A 26,055-nucleotide genomic window follows, 5' to 3' on the forward strand; every position below is an offset into this window, starting at 1 on the left:
GCGCCCTGCGCCCCGCCCACGGCGGGGGCGTGGCTTGGGGCGTGGCTCAGGCGGGGGCGTGGCTCCGCCGCGGGGGCGCGCCGCGTTCCCGTGAGGGGAGGACCCAGGCGGCGGCGCGCTGGACTTGGCGCGCATTGCCCCGCCCCGCCCCGGCGTCCCCGCGGCCCGCGCGCGCCCGCAATCTGCGATTTCCTGGGGTTTGCAGCATTCACGCTGAGGAAGCGGGTAGTGGGGTCACCGCCCGACCCAGCTCGAGGAACTAGGAGACGGGAGGACCCCGCGAAGCAGCGAGGATGGCCGGGAGAGGGAAGGGCCTGGTTCGTGGGCGGCGCTAAGTCTGGGCGGGGGCGCGGTCACCGCCGCGGCTTCCAGCGGAGGCTGAGGCGGCCACGTCCCACTCGCTCTGGGTGTAGGGGCCGCCCGGAGTCTGCTGTCCTCCGGACCTCCAGACATGTCCGAGGTGAAGAACCGGAAGAAGTCGGGGCCCAAGGGAGCCCCCGCGGATCCCGGGAAGCGGAGCGAGGGCGGGAAGAGCGCCGAGGCGCGGGACGGTGGAAGCGGGGGCTGGGCGGACCCCCGGACCGGCGTGAGCCTGCTGTCGCTGGGCATGTGCCTGGGCCTGGCCTGGTAAGTGGCGCGAGGCCGCACGGGCCCCGAGTCCGGCCTCCAGCGGTCGCCCCGCTCCTGTCGGAATCCCGCCCTGGCCCCACCCGGCTCGGCATCCACAGATCTCCAAACACACACACACACACACACACACACACACACACCCAATTTTGCGGCTTCTGTTCTCTGCCTCGACCTCAAACAAGGGACAACCCAGCTTCTTCTTCCTTTCACTCTTCCTGTAACTCGTTTTAACTTTGCGCCAGGATCGCGCCCCGATCGCTCAACTGCAGTTGAGGGGGAGGTTTGGGACGAGTCAGCCATTTCTTAAGGGAGAACAGACTCGGCCAAACTTTTTTTTTTTTATCCAGTGCCTGCTACACTTCAGAAGCTCGACCGTTTCCATAAACACGTTATTCCAGTCCGCTATGCATGCGTCCGGGACAGATTCGCCCCGCCCTGTAAATGCCTGGTGGCCACGTGTGCAACCTTGAAAGAATTCATTAGGATCGCAAAGCAACAAACGTTAATGATTATATCAAAGCTGGGAGGATTTCTCATGTTCTGATCCGCGTGCATGCGTTCATGTGAATGTGAAGTCTGTTCCTAGGCTGCAGATCGCATTTGGGTTCCGGGAAGCTACAAAAGTATGTCGTAGCACTTGTGACAGGACACACTTTACATTAGACTTTCCCTCCATTTTTTCATTGATTTTTAAGGTATTTAGAAGATAGTTATTCGTCTTCGAGAGTGATCAAATTCTAGGAGGGGCCCTGGGCATCCTCTAGTCTAGAACCTCTTTCACGCTAGTGAGTTAAGAATTGTACTTTAGTGGTGACTCATCCTAAGTTGAACTTAATAAAAGTTTGTCACAGTGATGTGAAATGTTGATTATTAAATGGTCTCTTGATATATTGTCATTTTACTAATGTTATGTTTATGGAATATTTTATTTTGGCCTCAAAGGAATAAATGTACTGAATTTACTGTTTTGAAAGCTGCTCTTATATCTAAAAAATGCCTGGCCTTCTTTAGGTAAGTTAAAACCCTTTTTGTATTGGGAAGGTTATTCAGGGATAGAATTTAGTTTGCTCAAAGATAGACGTTGCTTTTCTCTGGAACCTGATCAACTGGTTTTACTTACTGAATTTATCTGAAGATACATATTCATGGGAGCTAAATTATATCACAAATTGTTCAGTTTTTCAAAAATTTAGTTCCTGTTCTGGGGAAAAACACTAATAGTAATCTGTTGGCATAAGAAATGTACAAAACCAGAGAATTTTTATTAATAGTTTATTTGAGCCAGAACTGGTGACAGTTGCTGGGAAGCAAGATCTAAAAATGCCCCAGAGAGTAACAGTTTTGCAGTTTCTTTTATGCCTTTGAAATTAAGGAGAGAACTTAAGGAAAAATATATAACGGTGGGGAAAAGCAAGATGGGGATTTGATTATAGGATAGTTAACAAGATTAATTCTCCTGAGGGTGGTTATTCATTTCAAAGCTGTGCTAACCTAGATAACAGAAACAGTGGACAGGGCTTGCCTAAGGCAAAGGCGAACCTTTACTAAAAAAGTTATATGCCTGGGATGTGACTACTCCCGTGAACTGCCCAGTTAGGAATATATGACCAAATTACCCTGTGAGGTTACTTTCCACAGAATTTGTTAGTGCCTACAGTAAAGACCCAAAGAAATTACGTTCAGTAGGAAGATTTTATTTGAACTGTCTTTGCAAAATGACAAAACAATATCTAAAGCTTTTTTCTAAAACAGGCAGATTCTATGATTGTTATTAAAATAGCTGACTGTTAATTGCTCTTGTAAAATCTTTTGCCACAAGAGTTGGAAGTAGAAATACTTCAGTCACTGTTTATAGCAGAATATTTATTCATGGTAAATTCGGGAATGAAAAATTATTCTGGTAAGACATTTGCAAGTATTTTCCAAATAAACATTTGGCATCTCAAAATACTAGAATTACAACAAAGCCATTCGAGATTTTTTTACCTCTAGAACACATGCTTCAGCATCTACAGGTCAGTTGGTCAAATACTTAATGCTTATTGTACTGACATTGTCCTGATTGTTAAAATACAACATTGAACATGTGCCTGTCAACACAGTTTATCCATCTTCTTACACTTAGATTAAATTGGGAGGGGAAGTTTAAACCCTTCCACTGCCTCAGGAGGATTTCAAGACATCTCTACTTACTGAAGGCCTTTAGGCTTGGAACTCTTGTTTAGAAAGTGAATAGATAATGTGTAACAGATAAAGTCCTGACTTGTCAGTTTAACAATAAGATGTTGGAGATAACAGTTGCCCAAGACTATATGGCTTTAAGTGTTAACTTGCATACTGTTTGTAGACTCTTAAGAAAATTTTTGAAGAAATTCTGCTTTCAAAAAGTTTAAAAGTTGTGTAGTTACTAAATAAGACACAAATGATACTTTACAAACTTATTTAATTATGTAAATTAAAAACCAGAAGTTCCAGTGTAAAAAAAAAAAAAGTGTTCTTGGAAGTTTCAACAGATTTCTAAATTGCCTTTTATAAATTTTTTTCAACACATTTGTGATAATTATGTATAAGAAGGCAAAAGCTCTTTAAACAGCCAGCTAACTCGGGGTTTTGTTGTCTATCATCTAACACACTACAAGTTGTATACAGCAAAATCACGGCTAACCCCCTTTTTCAGCTTTTTGTTGTTAAAGAAGTTTTGTCTAAAAGATAGTTTATTCTTGCCCCGCCGGTCTGGCTGAGTGGTTGAGCGTCGACCTATGAACCTGGAGGTCAGGGTTTGATTCTTGGTTAGGGCACATGCCCGGGCTGTGGGCTCGATCCCCAGTGTAGGGGGTGCAAGAAGCAGCAATCGATGATTCTCTCTCATTATTGATGTTTCTACCTCCCTCTCCCTTCCTCTCTGAAATCAATAAAAATATATTTTTTTAAAAAAATGGAATATAATCAATGTTTTTCTGACCATTCAGTATTATGCTGAAAATGAAACAGGACTAAGGGGGTACTGACCCTTGCTGTAGCCCTGAAACTTCCTTTCTTGCTGAAGGTCCATAATAACAGTTTCCTTTGGTTATTTGCCTCTTTCTCATTAAGTTGAAACAGAAACAGGGAAACTCCTATAAAATATTAGTCCTCAATCAGCTGTCTGCCACCATCAGAGTCTTAAAGGTGCTGTGCAGAGGCAGCACAATGTGGAAATGCAGTTTAATACTATAGGGCCCTGGATGTGTATGAAGTCTCTATAGACTGCAATGGATTATGGAGTCAGAAAGGTTCCTTTTTGTAAACTCTACTATGGTAGCCAATTAACATGGGTCCTTTTCTCCTACATTTCCAAGCCTCCAAGACCTTTCTTTATATATATATTTTTTTTTTCTTGATTTTAGAGAGAAGAAGGGAGAGAGATAGACGAGATAGACATATCAATGAGAAAGAAACATCAACATCAATCCGGCTGTCTCCCGCAGGCCCCCCCACTGGAGTGAGCCTGCAACCCAGGCATGTGCCCTGACCAGGAATCGAACCAGCGACCTCCTGGTGCATGGGTCAACGTTCAACCACTGAGCCACACTAGCTGGGCTTCAAGACCTTTACCTATATGATAAGGAAAAGCGGCCCAAAACAGAATAAGAGCTATTCTCTTTCCTGTTCGAGGTCTCATCCATTCAATGCATCCTTCATTTGCTATAAACCCTACCCTGGTTTCAAAGCAGGGCAAGCCTGGGGTTTCTATCACCCACTATAGGCTTGTCAGAAGGATGGCAAAGTAGCTGCACAGTGCAGTCCAAAAGAAAAGGCAAGGGTATGAGAGAACAGCTGAGGTGTTACACTCTAGGCCAGGGTTGGGCAACCTTTTTGTGAGTGCGTGCCAAAACCAGCAAAATCTCTGACTCAAAATTCTTCTGCGTGCCAACCCTAATTTTTTGAGAACATCTTACGCCTACTTGATATCTCTTAAGGTGTACGTATGTGAAGAACCTTGAAGTGCCGGGAGCCGGTCCATGCTTGCTGTTTCAAGGGACCTGGCATATATGGCATACAGTTCTTAATATGTTTGCTCACCTTCTTGGCGCTGTGTTTTAACCAAGGTCACTTCCACGAGAAAGGTTGAATCCCCAGGTAGGGATTTTCCCCTGAAGTTAGGGAGGGAATAAAACCCCTCAACTAAGTGCCAGGCGGGTAATTAATCACTTTAACTATGAACAATCATGCTTAAGCTACATAATCTTTACTCCCTGGAATGGAGATAAGAAACGCCCTAACCTTTGTAATAGAGATTGATGGGATTGAATCAACTGGTATAAATACAGATGTAACAAGACAGAAAGAGACAGAACTCAGAAGAGAGCCAAGAAGACAGAACCTACATGGAGCCTGGAGACAGAAGAACTTCACTGGAGAGAACATGGCAATAGATCCTGGACTGAACCTGACTATAGAACATGGCAAGAGAACCTGACTAGAACCTGGTGACTGGACCTGCCTGGAGAGCCTGGACAGAACCTGGCTGGAGAACCTAGCGAGGGAACATGGCTACAGAACCTCGCTGGAAATCCGAAGCAGAACCTCTCTGGAGATCCAGACCAGAACTTGGCTGGAGATCCTGGCTAGAGATCCTGGCTAGGCTGCTGACCAACTGAACACTGTCTCCGTGTCCTTCCTTCTTCGCCGACTCCGTCTACGCCTTTGGGAACCCCTGGACCTGCTGGGGTTGGACCCCGGCATGTGGCGCCCGAACAGGGACCCCTAGGTAAGCGCCCTGCACTCGGGACGGATAGGACTCCACCATAGGAAAAGGGTGGATAGTCTTCGCCGACTCAGTCCACACCTTTGGGAACCCCTGGAACAGGATTCCCTTAGGTAAGCCCCCCCCATTGAGAACCCCACACTCGGGACGGATAGGACTCCACCAGGGTGCTACAGACCCCCCTATAGAGGATAAGTAGGGTAAGAAGGTGGATAGTACAGAACTTAGATTGAGAAGATGTGCCATACTGAGTCCAAAGAAAGAAGACTCTGTATTGATTCTTAGATTGAGAAGATGTGCCATACTGAGTCCAAAGAAAGAAGACTCTGTATTGATCTTTAGATTAAGAAGATGTGCCATACTGAGTCTAAAGAAAAAAGACTCCGTATTGATCTTTTAACATATATGCTTGTTAGCAGAGGAATTAAGGTTACTCCCAGTCAGACAGAACATTTTATACAAGAAATACGTCCATGCTTTTCTGAGGAAGGAAAGGTGCCGGAAAGGTAAATGTAGAGGCATGGGAGAAGGTAGGCCCAAGGAGCCTTATCCTTAACCCCACTGCAGCCTTTCCACCCCGGGAAAGTGCAGGATTGGCAAGCTCTCCCTGGGGTGATAGATCAGGACTCAGGTAATAGCAGAAAGCGCCAATCCTACTCTTAAAATGGATAAAAGAGAGCGTTTGAGGTTTTTCTTTTTAATGCCTGCTTTTAAAAAATAAAAAAGGGGGAATTTGCCGGGAGCCGGTCCATGCTTGCTGTTTCAAGGGACCTGGCATATATGGCATACTGTTTTTAATATGTTTGCTCACCTTCTTGGCACTATGTGTTTTAACCAAGGTCTCTGAGAAAGGTTGTTTTCCCCAGGTAGGGATTTTCCCCTGAAGTTAGGGAGGGAATAAAACCCCTCAACCAAGTGCCAGGCGGGTAATTAATCCCTTTAACTACGAACAATCATGCTTAAACTACATAATCTTTTCTCCCTGGAATGGAGATAAGAAACGCCCTAACCTTTGTAATAGAGATTGATAGGATTGAATCAACTGGTATAAATACAGTTGTAACAAGACAGAAACACTCAGAACTTAGAACAGAATCAAGAAGACAGAACCTACACGGAGCCTAGAGACAGAAGAACTTCGCTGGAAAGAGCATGCCGGAGGATCCTGGAGAGGGACTGGCCTCGGAGCCTAGAGACAGAGCCTAGCGGGAGAACATGGCAAGGGATCCTGGACTGAACCTGACTACAGAAATTGGCAGGAGAACCTGACTGGAGAGCCTGAGCAGAACCTCTCTGGAGATCGAGACCAGAACTTGGCTGGAGATCCTGGCTAGGCTGCTGATCAACTGAGTGCTGTCTCCGTGTCCTTCCTTCTTCGCCGACTCCGTCCACACCTTTGGGGACCCCTGGACCCGCTGGGGTTGGACCCCGGCTTTGAAGAAATAATAAAATTCATTCAAGCGACAAAAACAGTATATAATGATGAAAAATACATGTATTTTTTAATGTATACATGTACACTGATAATCCGACAGAAAACTTTATGATCCCGTTTGATATTATCAGTGGGACTTTTGCTGCTGCATCACTGATGACAAAGATTTTACATCAGGTTTATATTTCGTGACCTTCAGAGATATGCACGAGCTACTACTTTCATCCATCAGGCTACTCCTATTACGAGACTTAACAAAATTCATCACTGAGAACAAAGATTCACAAGCATATGTGGATGAAACCAAAACACTGGTCGGATCTAGGAAGGCAGGGAGAGTTAAGGCAGAGGCATAGAAATTGCTCTTCCCCTCTCTCGTCAATCCATGTCTATGGTCTTTAAGATAACTTGTTATATAAAATTATTTATCTCAGATGCACCTACACTGAATTTATCTGAAAAAATAAAAAAAGTCGATATTAAGAAAAAAATTGTAAATGGAAGATTATAAGAGAGGGTTTCGCATGCCAGCAAAAGTTACTGGCGTGCCATGTTTTTCACGCATGCCAGGGGTTGCCCACCCCTGCTCTAGGCACTGTCTAGAAGTTTTGTAAATCAGAACCTATTTAATCTGTACAACAACCCTATGAACTCAGTAGTAGTATCCCCTCTTGACAGATGAGGAAACCAGCAAAGATAACTTCAATAGCTTACCCAGCGAGGTTATATAGCTAGTAAATGGCAGAGCCAAAGTTGCCCAAATCCACACTCAACCAGTATTATTAATCTAAAAAGAGTCAAGGCCCTAGAGATAGAAATCTTTACTCCAGAACTACTTATAGTTCTTTCTTCAACTACAAGCTGTAGCCCTTAGCAGACCCTAATTGTTTGTCTCATCTAAACTAGGGAAGATGGGTGTAAAAAGGCTTTGAACTGCTCCTGTTAAAAAGCCCATTTTAAAAATTAGTTTTTCAGAATTAAAGTCCTTGAAATTAGATGTATTTTTTTAGAATGGTCTCTATCCGTGGTCTATTGGTCTCAGATAAGCCTATACTCTGAAAAGAACCTCTTAAAAGCCAAGAATGAAACAACCAATCAAAAGAGAATTAAATCTACATATCCATCTTTAAAAATTAGGATAATGGCATTTTCTAATAACCAGAAGTTTTATTTATTTTTTTTCAGAAGTTTTATTTAAAAGTTCCTATTAGCACATTCAGTGTTATAGAATGGATGGGAGCCATCACTAAAATAAATTTATTTCATCTAACATTGTAAACATTTGTTTAAAAAGCAAAAAGTCTATTTTAGCTTTGAACAGTTTTATAGAAACAGCATAATGATGACATTTATGAGTTTGAAATATCACCACCTTTGCAATGATGCACAAAGCTCATATCTTCTACCCCTCCATTGAAGTTTGGGATCTTTAAATGTTTGACTTTCGAAGTCAATTTCACAAACCAGTGTCAATTAGTGGTTTTTACTTGGCTGAGCATTTGGATAACCTGGCAAGCTTTTAAATTTTACAATATCCAAGTCAAATCCCCAACCAATTACATCAGAATTTCTGTGTGTGTGACCCAGGCATCAGACTTTTTTAAAACTGCCAGGTGACTCTAATATGCAGCAAAGCTTTTGAACCACTGGTCTATGTACTCTGATTTAGATACTGGCTTCACAGGTTTTGCTCCACCTGCCTTTTTTATTTTTCAATCCTCATTCGAGGATATGTTTTTATTGATTTGAGAGAGAGAGAAGCATTGATTGGTTGCCTCTTGTATGCACCCCATCCAGGATCGAACCTACAACCTAGGTATGTGCCCTGACCAGGAATTGAACCTGCAACCTTTTGGTGTACAGGATGATACTCCAGCCAGCTGAGCCACCTGAACAGGGCTCCACTGCCTTTTTTTTTTTTTTTTTTTTTTGTACTAATAGCAGAAATTCATTAAAAATTTAATATGATAGAAAAATGGCTGGCTGTGTCATGCTATTATTCTTTTTTTCTTTTTATTATGGACAGCATTACAGATGACTCCCATTTTCTCCCTTTTTGTCCCCCTCCTCTCAACCCTCCACTGCTTTTTGATACATCAAACACACGAAGAATTTCAACTGCTGCTTCTTCAGATCCCAAAGAATTGAGTCAAAGTAGATAGGCCAGAATGGTACTATATTCAAAGCGTGTCTTTTGTGCTTGCTCATTTCAAGTTCTAAACACAAAACAGTCCATTTATAGTTTTTAAAACTGGGATAACTTTTTCATGCTTCTACCCTGTACTATCTGCCAGATGGAAAAACACTCCAATTTTAGGACATCCAAAGTACATCTATATGACGTGTATTTCTTACTATAAACAATTGTATATATGATACACCTTGCACTGCATATGTGTTCTATTGTCACTTTAACAGTGACTCTTATGTTCATCCCGTTTTGAGTCTGGTTATTTTGCAACTTCTTTTTCTTTTTTATTGATTTTTTACAGAGAGGAAGGGAGAGAAATAGAGAGTTAGAAACATCGATCAGCTGCCTCCTGCACATCTCCTACTGGGGATATGCCCGCAACCCAGGTACATGCCCTTGACAGAAATCGAACCTGGGACCTTTCAGTCCGCAGGCCGACGCTCTATCCACTGAGCCAAACCGGTTTCGGCTATTTTGCAACTTCTAATCACCATCATGTCTTCTTCCTTCCACTCCACTGCTTGCTTTTTTTTCTCTTTTACATTTTCATGTAAAAATGCTTTTTTTTTACATAGGCAAAATAGTAGAGATCACATTTCTTTGTAAATAATTCTTTATTGCCCTAACTGGTTTGGCTCAGTGGATGGAGTGTTGGCCTGTGGACTGAAGGGTCCCAGGTTCAATTCCGGTCAAGGGCATGTACCTTGATTGCAGGCACATCCCCAGTATGAGGTGTGCAGGAGGCAGCTGATCGATGTTTCTAACTCTCTATCCCTCTCCCTTCCTCTCTGTAAAATAAATAAATAAATAAATAAATAATAAATAGACAAAGACTAAGACCTTTAAAAAAAATAATTCATTATTTCCTCCTTCAAGATATTTCTTCTGCATATATCTATTACAGCTATCACACCGTCTTGCTCACTGAGCTAGCTGTGAACTTGAACAGGAGCAGTTTCATTCATCTTTGCATGAGTAGTATCATTTAATGACCACCTACCTAAATGTTATTGAAATAAACTAATAAAAGCTGCCAGTACCCATACCAGAATTTATGTCGTCCTTACCAGAAGTGGGTATAAAATACTCCTTTAAAATTCAGACTTAAATAGATATGAATTAGGTAAGATAGTGATTTTTTTTTCTTTTCCAGGTTTGTATTTCAACAATCGGAAAAGTTTGCAAAGGTGGAAAACGAATACCAATTACTGAAAATAGAAAAAAACGAATTCCAAGGCCTTCAAAGTAAAATCAGTTTAATTTCAGAAAAGGTAATTATTAATTGTCTTATTTGGGAAGATTTTTTTCCACTTTCCTTCCTCCTATCATCATTCTACCCTAGTTCATAAGTTCTTTTTTTTTTTTTTTTGCCTTTTAAGCAATGCTATTTTAACTCTCACAGTCTCCCTACCTTTTTACATTCTCCCTTCAATCCAATTTAGAATTAAATTACATTTTGAAAGGAAAATAATTTTTTAAAATACAACTACTGTTATTGTTTGAAAAGAATAACATGCTAGCCGAAACCGGTTTGGCTCAGTGGATAGAGCTTCGGCCTGCGGACTGAAAGGTCCCAGGTTCGATTCTGGTCAAGGGCATGTACCTTGGTTGCGGGCACATCCCCAGTGGGGAGTGTGCAGGAGGCAGCTGGTCGATGTTTCTCTCTCATCAATGTTTCTAACTCTCTATCTCTCTCCTTTCCTCTCTGTAAAAACTCAATAAAATATATTTAAAAAAAAAAAAAGAATAACATGCTCATATTGAGGTGACCTCAATTTTCTATTTAAATATCAAGTGTATATGCTTGATATTTTGGTATAAAATTAGAATAGGAAAAGCATTTGTTGGGCAAAGTTTCATCGGTGTTTTATTCTTCCTGCTTGATAAACATATATGTGTGCATATAAGACTGATTAACCTAAAAATAAATATTGATTTTGTAGCCAAATGAAAATAGAAATCCATGTCTTTGTTGTGTTTCTTCAAGCTGCAAATGCAGATGCATTATTTCTGTGATTCTTAGAAATGTGCAACCGATTAAAAAAAATGTTAGCTACTACACTTCTCAGGAGAGGGTCTGCTGTAATCAACGAGACATCTGTGGGCCTTGCCTGGCTACTGGGGACCAAGGTATCATTGAGAAACGTATCTTGTTTGTTCATTTCTTCATGCACTATATCTTTACTTAAGTCATAAGGTAGTTAGGACTTGTGCCTGGCACCAGGGTAAGCAAGAATGTTATAAAAATAAACAGGAAAAAAAATAGAGGGTCTAAGTTCCTGCAGTTTCATGCACAAAATGGGCATATATTCCCTCAGAAGGTAAAAGCCGTGGATGAAAATCATACATCCCCTCGAACATGCCAGGGGATCGAATGTGAGCTTAGGGGCCTCTGGGAAGGAGCTGCAAGAATTGGTATTTTGACGTAGAGCTCAAGTTGGAATCTGGTTATAATTGTTGGAGGCCCCTCTCATCAGGGGGAAGATGATAGAAAAAAAATGTCAAGAAACAGAAACTAAATGTGCTTAAAAGCAAATTTTGAAAAAGATTTCCTTTTTAAATGAAAAAATTTGGTAGCAAATAAAATGCTTTTTAAAGCAGATTTTTTAACTATTAAAATATATATTATCGCCGAAACCGGTTTGGCTCAGTGGATAGAGCTTCGGCCTGCGGACTGAAAGGTCCCAGGTTCGATTCCGGTCAAGGGCATGTACCTGGGTTGCGGGCACATCCCCAGGGGGTGTGCAGGAGGCAGCTGATCGATGTTTCTCTCTCATCGATGTTTCTAACTATCTCTCTCCCTTCCTCTCTGTAAGAAATCAATAAAATATATTAAATAAATAAATAAATAAATAAATAAATAAAATATATATTATCATAGGTTCCAAAAATATTCAGTCTTTGCATTGCTCTTTCTCTCCCAGTCTGCCTAGGAGTAGTTTAACAACAGCTGCCTTCTCACAAAGCTGATCCTCATGGCTAGCGTAATGCAGTAGGAGGAAAAAAACTAGACCTGGACTCCCATCACAACTACATCACCTCAGAAAAAAATCACCTTAACTCCTCTTGGCCTCCGTTTCCTCATTTATTAAATGAGAATAACAAATTTTTATAAGGATTAGATGAGATACAATACATATGTAAACTTTGAAAACTTTCAAGCAGTAATAAATTTAAGGTATTCGCTCTCTGTAAAAAAATGTAAAACTATTAGAATATATTGTCAGCCCATAAATGACAGCTGTTGTGGTATACTAGTCGCTATATATGTTTGCAAATTAAATCTTGAAACCTTGTTATCCTGTTGAACTTTTGGGACTCTTGAGATATATGCCTCAGAATATAGTGATGCTCTGATGAACAGTCCAGGTAGGAAATTACCTTGGGGACGATAAGCTTGCCTCTTCAAAACGCTGCTAACAAGACAACTAAACCTAGCAGTATTACCAATGTACAAGTATTTCTCAAAATTGGCTTTTAAAGGAACTTGTATTATGGCTGCATGTGTGCACTGAAGATAATTTGTAAACAAGGTTTCAAAGTGGTCCTATTATATTATTCAGTGGGTTGCACATTGCTCCCAGCTGTCACCTGGAACTGCTTCAGGTATGATGGGGGTGGGCCCAGAAGGTTTATGGCCATTCTTCTTTCTTTTTCTTTTTTCTTTTTAAACAAATTTTTATTGATTTCAGAGAGGAAGAGAGAGAGAGAAACATCAATGATGAGAGAGAATCATCCATCAGCTGCCTCCTGCACGCCCCCCACTGGGGATTACGCCCCAACCTGGGCATGTGCCCTGACTGGGAATCAAACCGTGACCTCTTGGTTCATAGGTCGATCGATGCTCAGCCCCTGAGCCATGGCGGCTGGACACCATTCTTCTTCCTAAACATCAGGAAACATGTTCTTTATACCTCGAGATACGGGGACTACAAAAATGTACCAGATATGCTCTCTTCGCCTAAGGAATTTAGGAGCTCTCCTATCTTCACTGTCTCATTCATCAGTCTGTTAAGGGGTCAGATTTCCGAGTCACTTCCTCAGCCTTCCCTCACTGAGATCCAGACTTCTAACCTCTCCTTAAGCATCCATTCTCCCGTGCTAATTCTGTCATAACACAAGTCATTATCTATTGTGATTTTGTTGTTGTTAATTGACTCCTTTACTGATCTTTAGGCCAATCACAGTGTCTTGTATCTCTATATTCCTATATCTCTATATAATAATGGAACAAAGGACACTCAATAAGTCTTACTGGAACTCTAGAATATAAAAGATCCAAATCTCTATCTCCTCTGCCAAATTGTGAAGCCAGGGACTATACTATATCTATAATTTTATGTCCAGTGTCTAGCACAGGTCCTGCCCAGAGTGAACACTCAAAAATTCTTGAATCATATGTGCTGAGTGCCAAATAGGTGGCAAATACATAATACAGTATGTGCTGCTGTACAGGAGTTTGGGCTGTCAGACTAGGGTTATGAGAGAATGCTGCACTGAAGAGCTGAGATCTGGTCTGAGCCTTGAAGGAAGGACAGAACTCAGCTAAGCAAAGAGGAAGGAAGACAAGTTAGAGAGAGGTTATAGAATTTGGGACTTGAACCTAGAAAACATCATATTGTACCAATATTTTAGGAACCATCATATTGTACCATAATATTCATAGCAGTTCCTAAAAGCTTAATTTGACTGTAGTGTGTAGGATGATTTAGGGAGGAAGTGATTAGAAGCAGATACTAGATAATGCTTCTAGAATACTTTCCTTGATCATCAAAGTCTCGTTTGGGTGCCCCATGTAAATGCTTCCATAGTTCTTCCCCTATCAGAGTGTATATAGACTTGGCTTTCACCCCAATTACACTAAGCTGCTTAAGGGCAGAACTGTGTCTTGAAAAGTATTAAGTCTTCAACACAAGGCTGCAAACATTTGATAAATTAATATTCATTCCTAGTCCTTCCTGTGTGTCTAAGGCTGTTATCTTTGTAAGTGTAGACTAAGAGAGACGCACAACCTCATCTACCTATGTTCCGGACACATGAGGACATGCCAGGAGCTTACCATAATTTACAGATATTTAGGACACTTTGCTGTTTGACATAGTTGTCTCACTGCACTAGCTTTTTCTTCATTTTGCCTTTGTGATATTTGTAAGATCTGATTCTGGTATCTTCTCCACAAAGGTCGGTCAACCAACTTTTTTTCAGGCAGAAACTCTTCCAGAATCATTGGATTTAGAAAAGTGAAAAAATTTTATAACTAACTTACAGTTTCTTAAAAATTCAAATAACCATAGAAATAACAACTAAGTTACTTTCCATTGGAGTAAAAAAGAAAGAAATATGCTATACTCCAGGCTCCCTTTAGCATTATCTTTCAGTTGAATATCCCTCTATGAAAATGTGCAAATATTTAGGATTATAAGGTCAGGTATATTTCTCTGCCGTAGTGCTAATCTATTAAATTTAAATACGTTAAAACAACGTGAAAGTAATAAATGTTTTTGCCAGTATGGCTCTGATATACTTGGTATTTTAGACATCTTCAGAATTTGAAATTGGCACGTGACTGTTAAAGTGTGTTTCCCTAATATAAAAGTTATTAAGTAGCCTTGGGAATTGTTTTGTGTTATAAATGCAGCTTGAGTCTACTGAAAGTATCCTGCAAGAAGCTACATCATCCATGTCTTTGGTGACCCAGGTTGAGCAGGAAGTATCCAGCCTCCAGCATATCATGCATGACATTCAAATTAGTGAAGAGATGCTCGCTCAAAAGATGCAAAGCCTTAATGAGAAATTCCAAAATGTCACAAATTTCTGGGAGAGAAGCCTGGAAGAAATGAATGCTGACACAGACACTTTCAAATCAGAATCAAAGCATATGCATTCGCAAGTGACTGTCCAAATTAACGCAGCTGAACAAGGAATAAAGCTGCTCACGGAAAGGCTAAAAGATCTGGAAGACAGCACACTCAGAAATATCAGAACAGTGAAAAGACAAGAAGAAGAGGATCTTCTGCGAGTCGAGGAGCAGCTGGGCTCTGATGCAAAAGCAGTGGAAAAGTTGGAAGAGGAACAGCATGCTCTCTTGGCCAGAGATGAAGACCTGACTAATAAGCTTTCCAACTACGAACCCAAAGTTGAGGAATGCAAGACACATTTGCCAACCATTGAAAGTGCAATTCGCTCTGTTCTCAGAGTCTCTCAGGATCTGATAGGGACAGAAAAGAAAATGGAAGATTTAACTCTTCAGATGTTCAATATGGAAGATGATATGCTGAAAGCAGTATCTGAGATCATGGAGATGCAGAAAACTCTTGAAGGACTTCAGTACGACAACAGCATATTAAAGATGCAAAATGAACTGGACGTTCTGAAAGGAAAAGTTCATGACTTTATAGTATATTCAAGTGCAGGGGAAAAGGGAACTTTAAAAGAACGTAATCTAGAAAATAAAGGAATTGGTAGTGACCTTTAAATGCACTACATTTATTCTGATGAACCATATTACTGTACATCAATTTATTAGTTCCATGCTTCTGTGTTATTTTGATATGTCTCACTTACCCTACATTATTGTGAAAGAGGTGAGATGTCCACAGAAGTGTATTATCCAGACAATCAAAGCTTATCTCTAAGCAATACAACTTATTTCATTTTAATCATTTTAAATAGAAATAATTCTAATTATATATATACTTTTTAAAAAGTAATATCCTTAGTATTTTTCATGTTTTTCTAATAATTACTGGTCATTATTATGAATTTCACCCATTGGACCCAAATATATTAGTATCTCTAGTAGCTAATGAGGGGTGTTTACCTCCTCACTAAGTGACCCCAGTTTGCTATTTTTCAAACCTTATGTCTACTTATATCTCTTCTGTCACCTGAAAAGGTGACCCACTGACCTGTTACTGTCAGGTGGGTCGGTGAAGTACCAGCCTCAGCCGGGCCTTCATTTCCTTTGTAATTTACTACAGGCTAAGAATCCAGACCACGGAGTTCATAGGAATTTTGTCTAAACTAAAAAAATAACATGCCCAAGAGCAAGATTGGGGTATTTTGTGATGAATTAATATGCATTTTTTGAAAACTATGGAGCCTTGGAAATGTTTTTACTTTTTGTTAAGGTTCTAAACTGTGTTATAGATATTTGTAAGAATTTTTAAATAAGAGTAATATAGAGTGGGGCAAAAGTAGGTTTACAGTTGTGAGTAAGCAAAAGTTTATTCTTGTATTATTATTTATTCATTAGTGTATTATTTTCCATACAAACAACTGTAAGCCTACTTTTGCCCCACCCATATGGTTGGGTTTTTTTGTTTTGTTTTGTTTGTTTTGGGGTGTTTTTTTTTAAGGCTTTTCCTAGGAATGACATGTATATGCTTTTAAGTATGGACTTTTGGAATATCTCTGTATAGCTGGGCTTTTTATTTTAAAAAAGTTTTGACTGTGTTACAGATTCCTGAGTTTGCTAGATACAGGATCTCTAGGTAAATTACTCTATTGAGAACATACAGCAATAAGCCTGTGGCCTGTTTTAAAGAGGAAAAAGCAGCAAAACGAGAAATGAGAGCCAGCCTGCCATCTCTGCTTCCCCTTTCTGGGGACCAGTTCAGCTTCCCGCCATCTCGCAGCTCTCCAGGCATCCCCTTCACTCGCCTTCCCCAAGCCTGAGCGGGTACTTTCTCATCCAGAGGTGCAACCTTCGGCCTCTTCACACAGGCACAGGATTTGATGAAACAAATTTAAAAGGTTCTGCTTGCCCAGCTGGTGTGGCTGAACCTATGCACCAAGCAGTCACCCATTGATTCCTAGGTGGTCAAGGCACATGCCCGGGTTGTGTGCTCCATCCCCAGTAGGGGACTTGCAGGAGGCAGCTGATCGGTGTTTCTATCTCTCCCTTTCCTTTCCTTTCCTCTCTCTAAAAATCAATAAAAACATATTTTTTAAAAAATTAAAATAAAAGGCTCTGCTTTTCAGGCTCTGCTCCACCCTCTCTCCTTTGCCCCAGGACCACTCCCCACAGTGAGCCAGGTACATAAAAAATAAACATTTAAAAAAGAAAGAGAAATTATGACAATTAGGGTAATTAAAAGTATGTCATTATTTTAAAGGGTCCCCAAACTAATTGCCCAAACAGATTTGTTTCACATAGTGATTTATTTTACTCAAAATTACGTAATAGAGTCACAAGGAATAAGACAGGCATACCAAGGTGATTAAGCAGAGACCTAGCCGTATTTTTCTAATAACGATAATCGAAATGTGCAGGACTGGGGGGAACACATGAGACTTTTATTGGTAAACTGATATATCAGAGTGTCCAGACTTGGTGTTGAAAACTGAGACTACTGTATATGGAAGTACTATTCTTATTCATTCTTGCCAATAACCAACTATAGTCCCTTTTTGTAATGCAGTTTCAGTGGAATTAAGCACAAACAACTTGAAAGCAATCAGTTACAAAAGGTAGTATGGTCAGGTAGCTGTACTATGTAAACTTGCACATTTTGGGAGAAATCCCAAATACGTTCTACTACGGTGGATAGCCGTGGGTCATAAGAATGGAAGAGTCTTTCTATTAAAAGTCACAGCATTAATTTCTGGAATCTTAACATAAATTCCTCGAGTTCTGAATGTCTAAGTTCTTGTCTGTGTGCACTGACAAAATTGTATTTCTTTGTTTTTATTTTCGTACTAATAAAATAGATTATAAAGTTAGCTGGAGTTTGTTCTTTCAACCTCCATCCTGTCAAAGAGATGTGATCTCTTGTATCCTTCATTTCTATTTACTTAATTGTTTGGCCTATCACCATATTTGATACATCATCATGATTTTTTAAGATATATTTTTGTTGATTTCAGAGAGGAAGTGAGAGGGAGAGAGAGAGAAACATCAATGATGTGAGAGAATCATTGATGGGCTGCCTCCTGCATGCTCCAGTGCCCTGATGGGGAATGGAACCATAACCTCCTGGTTCTTAGGTCAATGCTCAACCACTGAGTCACGTCATCCAGGCACTTGGCATGTCTTTTTTTTTCTTTTTTTAAATTGAGTTTATTGGGGTGACATTGGTTAATAAATTTATATGTTTCAGAGGTACAATTCTATAATACACCATCTATATATTGTGTGTTCACCACCCTAAGTCAAGTCTCCTTCCATCACCATTTATCCTCCCCTACCTGTTCCCACCCCCTTTCCCTCTGGTAATCACCATACTGTTGTTTATGTCTATGAGTTTTTGGTGGTGGTGTTTTTGCTTAATCCCTTCACCTGTCTCCCCCAGCCCCCCTAACTCTTCCCCTCTGACAGCTGTTAGTCTGTTCTCTGTATCTATGTATTTGTTTCTATTTTGTTTGTTACTTTATTTTGTTCATTAGCGTTCTCACCACAGCTTTGCTAACTATGACCCATTTTACAAATGAGGACATTGAGACTCAGCAAGATTAAGAATCTTGCAAACAAGCTTTTGGGTCTGTCCAACTCCAGAGGCCACTGACCTCACACTATTCGATGCAACCCACTGCTGTTCAACCAGGGGAGGGGAAAAAATCACAAGGAACCTGTCAGTAGAACTACCCTAAGGATTCAAAAAGCTGTAATTCAGCCAAACTTGGTGGTAGCCAAGTAATGATTACCATATCGCTATTAAACTAGACTGTGAGTCACTCAAAAGTTGTAACTGTGACCTAAAATTGTTTGGGCCTTGGGCATAAGAAGGAATTAATCAATGTTTAGGAAAGAGTGAGAAAGCAGGGGAGGAGAAAGAACCTTAGTTGGGAATCTTCTGACCTAGGCTTTGCCACCAAGTGTGTGTTCTTGGGCACTTGATTTTGAGGTTTTTAATTTATAAAATGAGGGAATTGTACCAAATGATATGATTCCTTCAGGCTTAAAATGGTCTTAAATTTTAGAGACATTTTCCAGGTCGTTTAGTGCAGTTCAAAGATTTTTTAGCAAAGTTTTTGGAAAGCCAATTGGACCCAGAAATCATTCCATGGAACCATGTTGTTATGTTTGTATACCCAGACAATATTTATCATTGTAGGCCAATCTAGCTTAGTACTTTGCATCTATATAATAAAAGCCTAAGCAACCATTAACGGCGGAACAGCCAGAATGACCGGTTACTATGATGCGCACTGACCACCAGGGGACAGACTCTCAACGCAGGAGCTGCCTCCTGGTGGTCAGTGCACTCCCACAGGGGGAGCACCGCTCAGCCAGAAGCCAGGCTCACGGCTGGCGAGCACAGTGGCGGTGGCGGGAGCCTCTCCCATCTCTGTGGCAGCGCTAAGGAGCAGCGAGCCAAGCAGTAAGGAGCAGCGAGCAGGCAGGTGGTAAGGAGCAAGGGGTCCCAGACTGTGAGAGGGATGTCCCCAAGGGCTTCCAGACGACGAGAGGGCACAGGCCAGGCTAAGGGATCTCCCTCCATCCCCCCACACGAATTTCATGCACCAGGCCTCTAGCATATATATAACTTGGTAAATATTCAAATTATTGGCTGAATCTTTTGAACTGCTACTGGTGCTGGTAGACTCTCCCTGTCTTCTGTACATCCTAACTAAGTAGCTTAAGCAAGCCAAAAGCAATTTTTAAAAATAATTCAGTAAAACAATTAGTAGACAATTCCTACAGTGTATGTATCGAGTTTATATTTTAGTAAAGGTCAGTGGAAGTTCTTGATAAATTGCTTTTGTAAGCTACCAAGTAAAACAAAGAGGCTTACTAGCAGCTTCTTAGTGATCTGATCCTTTAAGAATAAACTTAGCTCTTTCTGAGGTATCTTAATTATATGCTATTAAACAACATTTACAGAGTAGATACATTAATAAATGATAACCTACTAATGAAATAGGTGAAAGTAAGCCATCTCTTTTCACCCTTGGGGATCTTCTGTTTTAGCAAATACATTTTATTGCAAAACTTTCCCCTTAAAAATAAAATGTGGTTTTGCAATCACTACTCGATTTCCTTCCCATTTGTGGCTGTCCCTTATTGCCATAGCTGCAATGACATTTTCACAATCTAACTTCTCTATCAAAAAGGGGGGTGGGAGGGGCACCTCCCCCACCAATAATTAATGAAGCATAAACCTGTTGAGGAAAAGAATTCTAAAATATACACACATATATGATGGAGCAATTGGGTTGCTGTTTTGAATTAATTAACTGCCTCATTTTAGCTTTTTGTTTCTTTGCAACTACATAGTGCTCCTTTGTCTTCCTTTTTTTTTAATCCTCACCCAAGGATATTTTTTCCAATGCTTTTCAGAGAAAGTGGAGGGCGGCCTCGAGGGAGGGAGAGAAACATTGATGTGGGAGAGGCACATTGACTGGTTGCCTCCTGCACACACCACCGCCAACAACAAAAACAACTTGAAATAATGCCAGGCACTCAAAATGTTCATCAGCTAATGTGTCCAAGTTAAACCAAAAAGACAGTTCAGAAATATCAGTATACAGTGGATGGTGGGGGAGGACAATGGCATTGAAACATACCAGAACTGAGAACCACTTGTATTTGGAATCATGGAATTTTGGAACCCTGGAGATAGCTTTTGTTATTTGTTGTTTTGTTTTTCACCTGTCTGTCTTCTCTACTAAACCAATAAACTGAATTGAGACCACAACCTACCAGTGATGGCGAACCTTTTGAGCTCGGTGTGTCAGCATTTTGAAAAACCCTAACTAAACTCTGGTGCTGTGTCACATATAGAAAAATTTTTTGATATTTGCAACCATAGTAAAACAAAGATTTATATTTTTGATATTTATTTTATATATTTAAATGCCATTTAACAAAGAAAAATCAACCAAAAAAATGAATTCGCGTGTCACCTCTGACACGCGTGTCATAGGTTCGCCATCACTGGCCTATACTCATCTTTATGTCTCTCACACCTGGCATGCCTAATAACATATTAGGAACTTAAGAATTAGTTAAATTTAACTATTCAAGATAGATACCCTAGAAAATTATTCGTAAAAGTAATAGGACGATAATTGTATTTAAAGTGTCTTGGACATTCATTCTGGCAGTTGTTATAACTACACACAATTTATGTCTCAGAAGTTATGGTGCCTTGTTTGACCCTCCAATTCTACCAGTGCTCATCTAGAAGGCTCCTCCCTTCTCCAGCAACAGAAAAATAAGTCACTATCATTTAGCTCATTTTGTCACTGTACAGAGGATTGATAGTACAAAAATAATAACTGAAAAATGTCATTCTCAGTAACATTTTATATTTCCTTCATTTTCCTTCTCTTTTTTTAAATTAATTAAATCTTTATTGTTCAGATTATTACATTTGTTCCTCTTTTTTCCCCCCATAACTCCCCTCCACCCAGTTCCCACCACACCCTCCTCCCTCACTCCCCATCCACTGTCCTCATCCATAGGTGCACGATTTTTGTCCAGTCTCTTCCCGCATCCCCCTCACCCCTTTCCCCCCAAGATTAGCCAGTCCATTCCCTTTCTATGCCCCTGATTCTATTATAATCACCAGTTCATTCTGTTCATCAGATTATTCACTTGATTTTCAGATTCACTTGTGGATATGTGTCTGCAACAAGCAGAATCCGAAGTAACCGCTTGAGCTAAAGCTGACCCTCACTTGTGGATAGATGTGTATTTGTTGTTCATAATTTGTATCTTTACCTTTTTCTTCTTCTTCCTCTTCTTAAAGGATACCTTTGAGCATTTCATATAATACTGGTTTGGGGGTGATGAACTCCTTTAGCTTTTTCTTATCTGTGAAGCTCTTTATCTGACCTTCAATTCTGAATGATAGCTTTGCTGGATAAAGTAATCTTGGTTGTAGGTTCTTGGCATTCATCACTTTGAATATTTCTTACCACTCCCTTCTGGCCTGCAAAGTTTCTGTTGAAAAACCAGCTGACATTCGTATGGGTACTCCCTTGTAGGTGACTGACTTTCTTTCTCTTGCTGCTTTTAAGATTCTCTCTTTGTCTTTTGCTCTTGGCATTTTAATTATGATGTGTCTTGGTGTGGTCCTCTTTGGATTCCTTTTGTTTGGGGATCTCTGCGCTTCCTGGACTTGTAAGTCTATTTCTTTCACCAGGTGGGGGAAGTTTTCTGTCATTATTTCTCCAAATAGGTTTTCAATATCTTGATCTCTCTCATCTTCTGGCACCCCTATAATTCTGATGTTGGTACGCTTGAAGCTGTCCCAGAGGCTCCTTACACTATCTTCGTATTTTTGGATTCTTTTTTCATTTTGCTTTTCCGGTTGGGTGTTATTTGCTTCTTTGTATTTCAAATCGTTGACTTGATTCTTGCAATCCTCTAGTCTGCTGTTGGGAGTCTGTATAATATTCTTTATTTCAGTCAGTGTATGCTTAATTTCTAGTTGGTCCTTTATCACAACCTTGAGGGTCTCATTAGATTTCTTGTAGATCTCATTAAGTTTATCGGCAGTTTCTAGAAAATTCTTGAAAAACCTTAAAAGTGTGGTTTTGAACTCTATATCCAGTAGTTTGCTTTCCTCCATTTCTGTCATTTGTGTCCTTTTTCTTTGTCTCCACATTTTTTATGCTTCCCTGTGTTGATAAAGTGGTTTTCTGTGGTGAGTGTCCTCTAGGGCCCAGTGGTTCAGCCTCCCCAATTACCTGAGGAGGACACTCTTGGTGCACCCCTTTGTGGGCTTTGTGCACAGTCTTGTTGTAGTTAAGCCTTGATTGTTGTAGTTATCACTGGGAGGAATTGACCTCCAGGCCAACTGGCTGTGAGAATCAGCTGTGTCTGCAGTGGGAGAACTTCTGTGCTGGAGACACCCTTATGGGGCAAGACTTGCTTCAATGGGGCTTTGGTGCTCACTGAGTCTGCCCCCTGAGTGTGTCCTTTATGTTTCTATGGAGCTGCAAACTGGATGGTCCCACTCTGACCTCTGGGTTTCCTGGCTCCTGGATCTCTAGGGAGATGCTAATCTAGCCTTTGCCTGAGGCTACCCAGCAAAAGCCTCCCTGCAGGACTTGGGCAGAGAGGGTCCCACGGGATCAACAGGGTGGGGCTAGCAGTTATGGCTGCTCTCAGAGGCTCTGCTTCTCAGTGTCTGGGCAATTGCTGCATGCCCCTCTGAGGGAAAGCTGCCCTCGAGTTCCGACAGATGTCAGACAGTCCCGCTTCTCCCTTATGAGTGTGGGTCCCCGGAGACTCGCCCAGAACTGGAGCTCAGAGCCTGAGACTCCCTCCCGATTGAAAATGACAACTGCGCCCTCAGCCCCCAGCCCGTTCTGCATGCACCTCCGCACATTAGTATTTTACTTCCATACTGCACCTCCTCTGAGTCTCGGTATGCTTTTCTCTTTCCTTCTAGTTGTAGAATTTCCACTCAGCCAGCCTTCCTGTGGTTCTGGATGATGTCCGTTCTGTCTTTTAGTTGTATTTTGAAGTGGTTGTTCAAGGCAGCAAACTCTGGTGTTTACCTATGCCGCCATCTTGGTTTATCAGTTTTCCTTCTTATTCATTAGTAATATACTTAATACATCTTTTACCAAATGCTTTCCAGAGGAGCAGTGAAATTATGGTTAAAACTAACAAAATGTAAGTCGAGCCCTAGCCAGTTTGGCTCAGTGGATAGAACGTCAGCGTTCAATTCCAGTCAAGGGCAGGTACCTTGGTTGCAGGTTCCTCCCCTGGTTGGGGCTCGTACAGGAGGCAACCAATTGATGTTTGTGTTTCTCTCACATCGATGTTTCTCTCTGTCTTTCCCTCTCTCTTACACTCTCCCTAAAAATCAATGGAAAAATACCCTTGGGTGGGGATTAACAAAATTTAAGTTAAATTTTAACTGTTGAGATCTTAATCAACTTAAGTTACTGTCGTATATTTTCTTCTAGTGTCAGAAGTCTGAAGCTATCATGGAACAATGGAAGTCTTTTCAAATAATTGCTCATCTGAAGCATCTACAGGAGGAAATTTATGAGTTGAAAACTTGGTCCAACAGGATAACTGAAAAACAGGGCATATTGAACAACAATTTGACGACTCTTTCACAAGATATTACAAAAGTACACCAAAGTACAACTTCCACAGCAAAAGATGTTGGTCTCAAGATTACAACTATAAAGACAGATCTACGCCGTATTTCAGGTTTAGTAACTGATATAACATCCTTGTCAGATTCTGTGCAAGAACTGGAAAGTAAAATAGAAAAAACAGAAAAAAATACAGTAAAAAACATAGGTGATCTCCTTTCCAGCAGCATTGACCGAACAGCAATGCTCCGAAAGACAGCATCTGAAAATTCACAGAGAATTAACTCTGTTAAGAAGATGCTTTCGGAGCTAAAGAGTGACTTCAACAAGCACACAGACAGGTTGTTAAGCTTAGAAAGTGACAGAGCTAAAGTTCTGAAGACAGTGACTTTTGCAAATGATCTAAAGCCTAAGGTGTATAATCTAAAGAAGGACTTTTCCCGTTTGGAACCGTTGGTAAATGATTTAACACTACGCATTGGGAGACTGGTTGCTGACTTACTACAAAGAGAGAAAGAAATTGCTTTCTTACATGAAAAAATATCTAATTTAACAACAGTCCAAGCTGAGATTAAGGATATAAAAGATGAAATAACACACATTTCAGGTACGGATTAGTTTGATATTATTTAGGTTAGACTGAAGTAAGTTGTTTTTTAAATGGGACCTCTGTCATGTTATGAAGAGACTGACAAGTTAGAAATAATGAAATTCTGGAATAAATACCATTTTGTACATGATTCCATTTTGTACAGTAAAAATAAAATCTTGAAAAGGGTTGAGCACTTGATTTTTCAAAACAAGTATGCTAAAACATGTTATTGAAACTTTCTTTAGCAAGAACCTTATGCATCCCCCTGACACACACACACACACACACACTCAGACAAGTGGGGAGAAGCAGGATCTGCCAATCTAGCAATGGGAAACTAGATGGGGCAGAATTTGAATCCCCACTTTCCCTGACTGACTGCCAGGTAGCATAGTCTGTGTGGTTGGGGTCCTAACTGGATCCTGCCATCAGAATCAGGGTTGTTGCATTCATTATCTATTTAGCAGAGGTCCTCAAACTTTTTAAACAGGGGTCCAGTTCACTGTCCCTCAGACCATTGGAGGGCCAGACTAGTTTAAAAAAACAACTATGAACAAATGCACACTGCACATATCTTATTTTGAAGTAAAAAAACAAAACGGGAACAAATACAATATTTGTATTTGCATGTGGCCCGCGGGCCGTAGTTTTGAGGACCCCTGATTTAGAGGAAGAGATCGTTTTTTAGTGTTTTTTTTAGAATATATTTTTATTGATTTCAGAGAGGAAGGGAGAGATAGAAACATCAATGATGAGAATCATTGATCGGCTGCCTCCTGCATGCCCCCTACTGGGGATCAAGCCCACAACCCGAGCATGCGGCCTTGACGGGTATCGAACCCAAGATCCTTCAGTCCGCAGGCCGACGCTCTATCCACTGAGCCAAACAAGCTAGGGCAAAAGAGGTAGTTTTGTCCTTAGTTGTTTAATTCATTTGTTTGAAAATTGTTTGAGTGCTCAGTGTGTGCCCAGCACATGTGTAGGTGCTATGGGGGCTACATAGCTGGCTAACAAGTATTCCCTGATCTTACAGAACTTATAATTGGCTATGAGGGGGTTTAATCAGGGCTCTGGTTGCAAGAAACAATAATCCAAGTTATCTCATGTTGGGGAGGGGGAGACGTTTAATCTGTTAATTTCATGAGTATCCCAAGGGAAGAATTGTGCTATAACCAGTGCTCGTGGGATCTGGAACCACAAGGCCAGTACCAATAGAGACAGAGCTGTCTCTCCTTCGAAGAGACCAGAGCATCAACCTCACCCAGGCACTTGTTAGAAATATAGAATGTCAGGCTCCACCTCAGAGCTGCTGAGTCAGAATCTGCATTTGTAGTAAAATCCTGAGGAAATTCATGTGGATATTGAGAAGGATTGCCAAAGAGAAACTTGAGGGAGGCTGACCTGGTCAGAGGCTGCAACGCCTTGGGTGAAGGTGTGGTTTTGCCTGCATCTCC

The 26,055-nt window shown here is 40.8% G+C and overlaps 1 protein-coding gene across 2 annotated transcripts; it reads left to right on the forward strand.

The window, feature by feature from the left end:
- Window positions 1–113: 113 nt before the first annotated feature.
- IKBIP (IKBKB interacting protein) lies at window positions 114–24,787 on the forward strand. Of its 2 annotated transcripts, none has more exons than XM_059681914.1 (3): window positions 114–627; window positions 10,157–10,274; window positions 14,642–17,727. In XM_059681914.1, exons 1-3 carry the CDS (start codon window positions 452–454, stop codon window positions 15,476–15,478), a joined length of 1,131 nt encoding a protein of 376 aa, XP_059537897.1. In that variant the 5' UTR covers window positions 114–451; the 3' UTR covers window positions 15,479–17,727. The 2 variants fall into 2 exon arrangements, with proteins under 2 accessions (XP_059537897.1, XP_059537898.1); XM_059681915.1 differs by lacking the exon at window positions 14,642–17,727 and adding an exon at window positions 23,872–24,787 and having other exon boundaries at window positions 121–627.
- Window positions 24,788–26,055: the final 1,268 nt, after the last annotated feature.

The sequence above is a fragment of the Myotis daubentonii genome, chromosome 2 (assembly GCF_963259705.1).
Source record: "Myotis daubentonii chromosome 2, mMyoDau2.1, whole genome shotgun sequence".
Taxonomy (NCBI): domain Eukaryota; kingdom Metazoa; phylum Chordata; class Mammalia; order Chiroptera; family Vespertilionidae; genus Myotis; species Myotis daubentonii.

Excerpts from the sequence above, each read along its gene's own strand:
- IKBIP (XM_059681914.1), top strand. The coding sequence starts at position 452 with ATGTCCGAGGTGAAGAACCGGAAGAAGTCGGGGCCCAAGGGAGCCCCC. Across the intron at positions 628-10,156 it reads ATGTGCCTGGGCCTGGCCTG|GTTTGTATTTCAACAATCGG; the intron begins GTAAGTGGCGCG and ends TTTCTTTTCCAG. Across the intron at positions 10,275-14,641 it reads TCAGTTTAATTTCAGAAAAG|CTTGAGTCTACTGAAAGTAT; the intron begins GTAATTATTAAT and ends TTATAAATGCAG.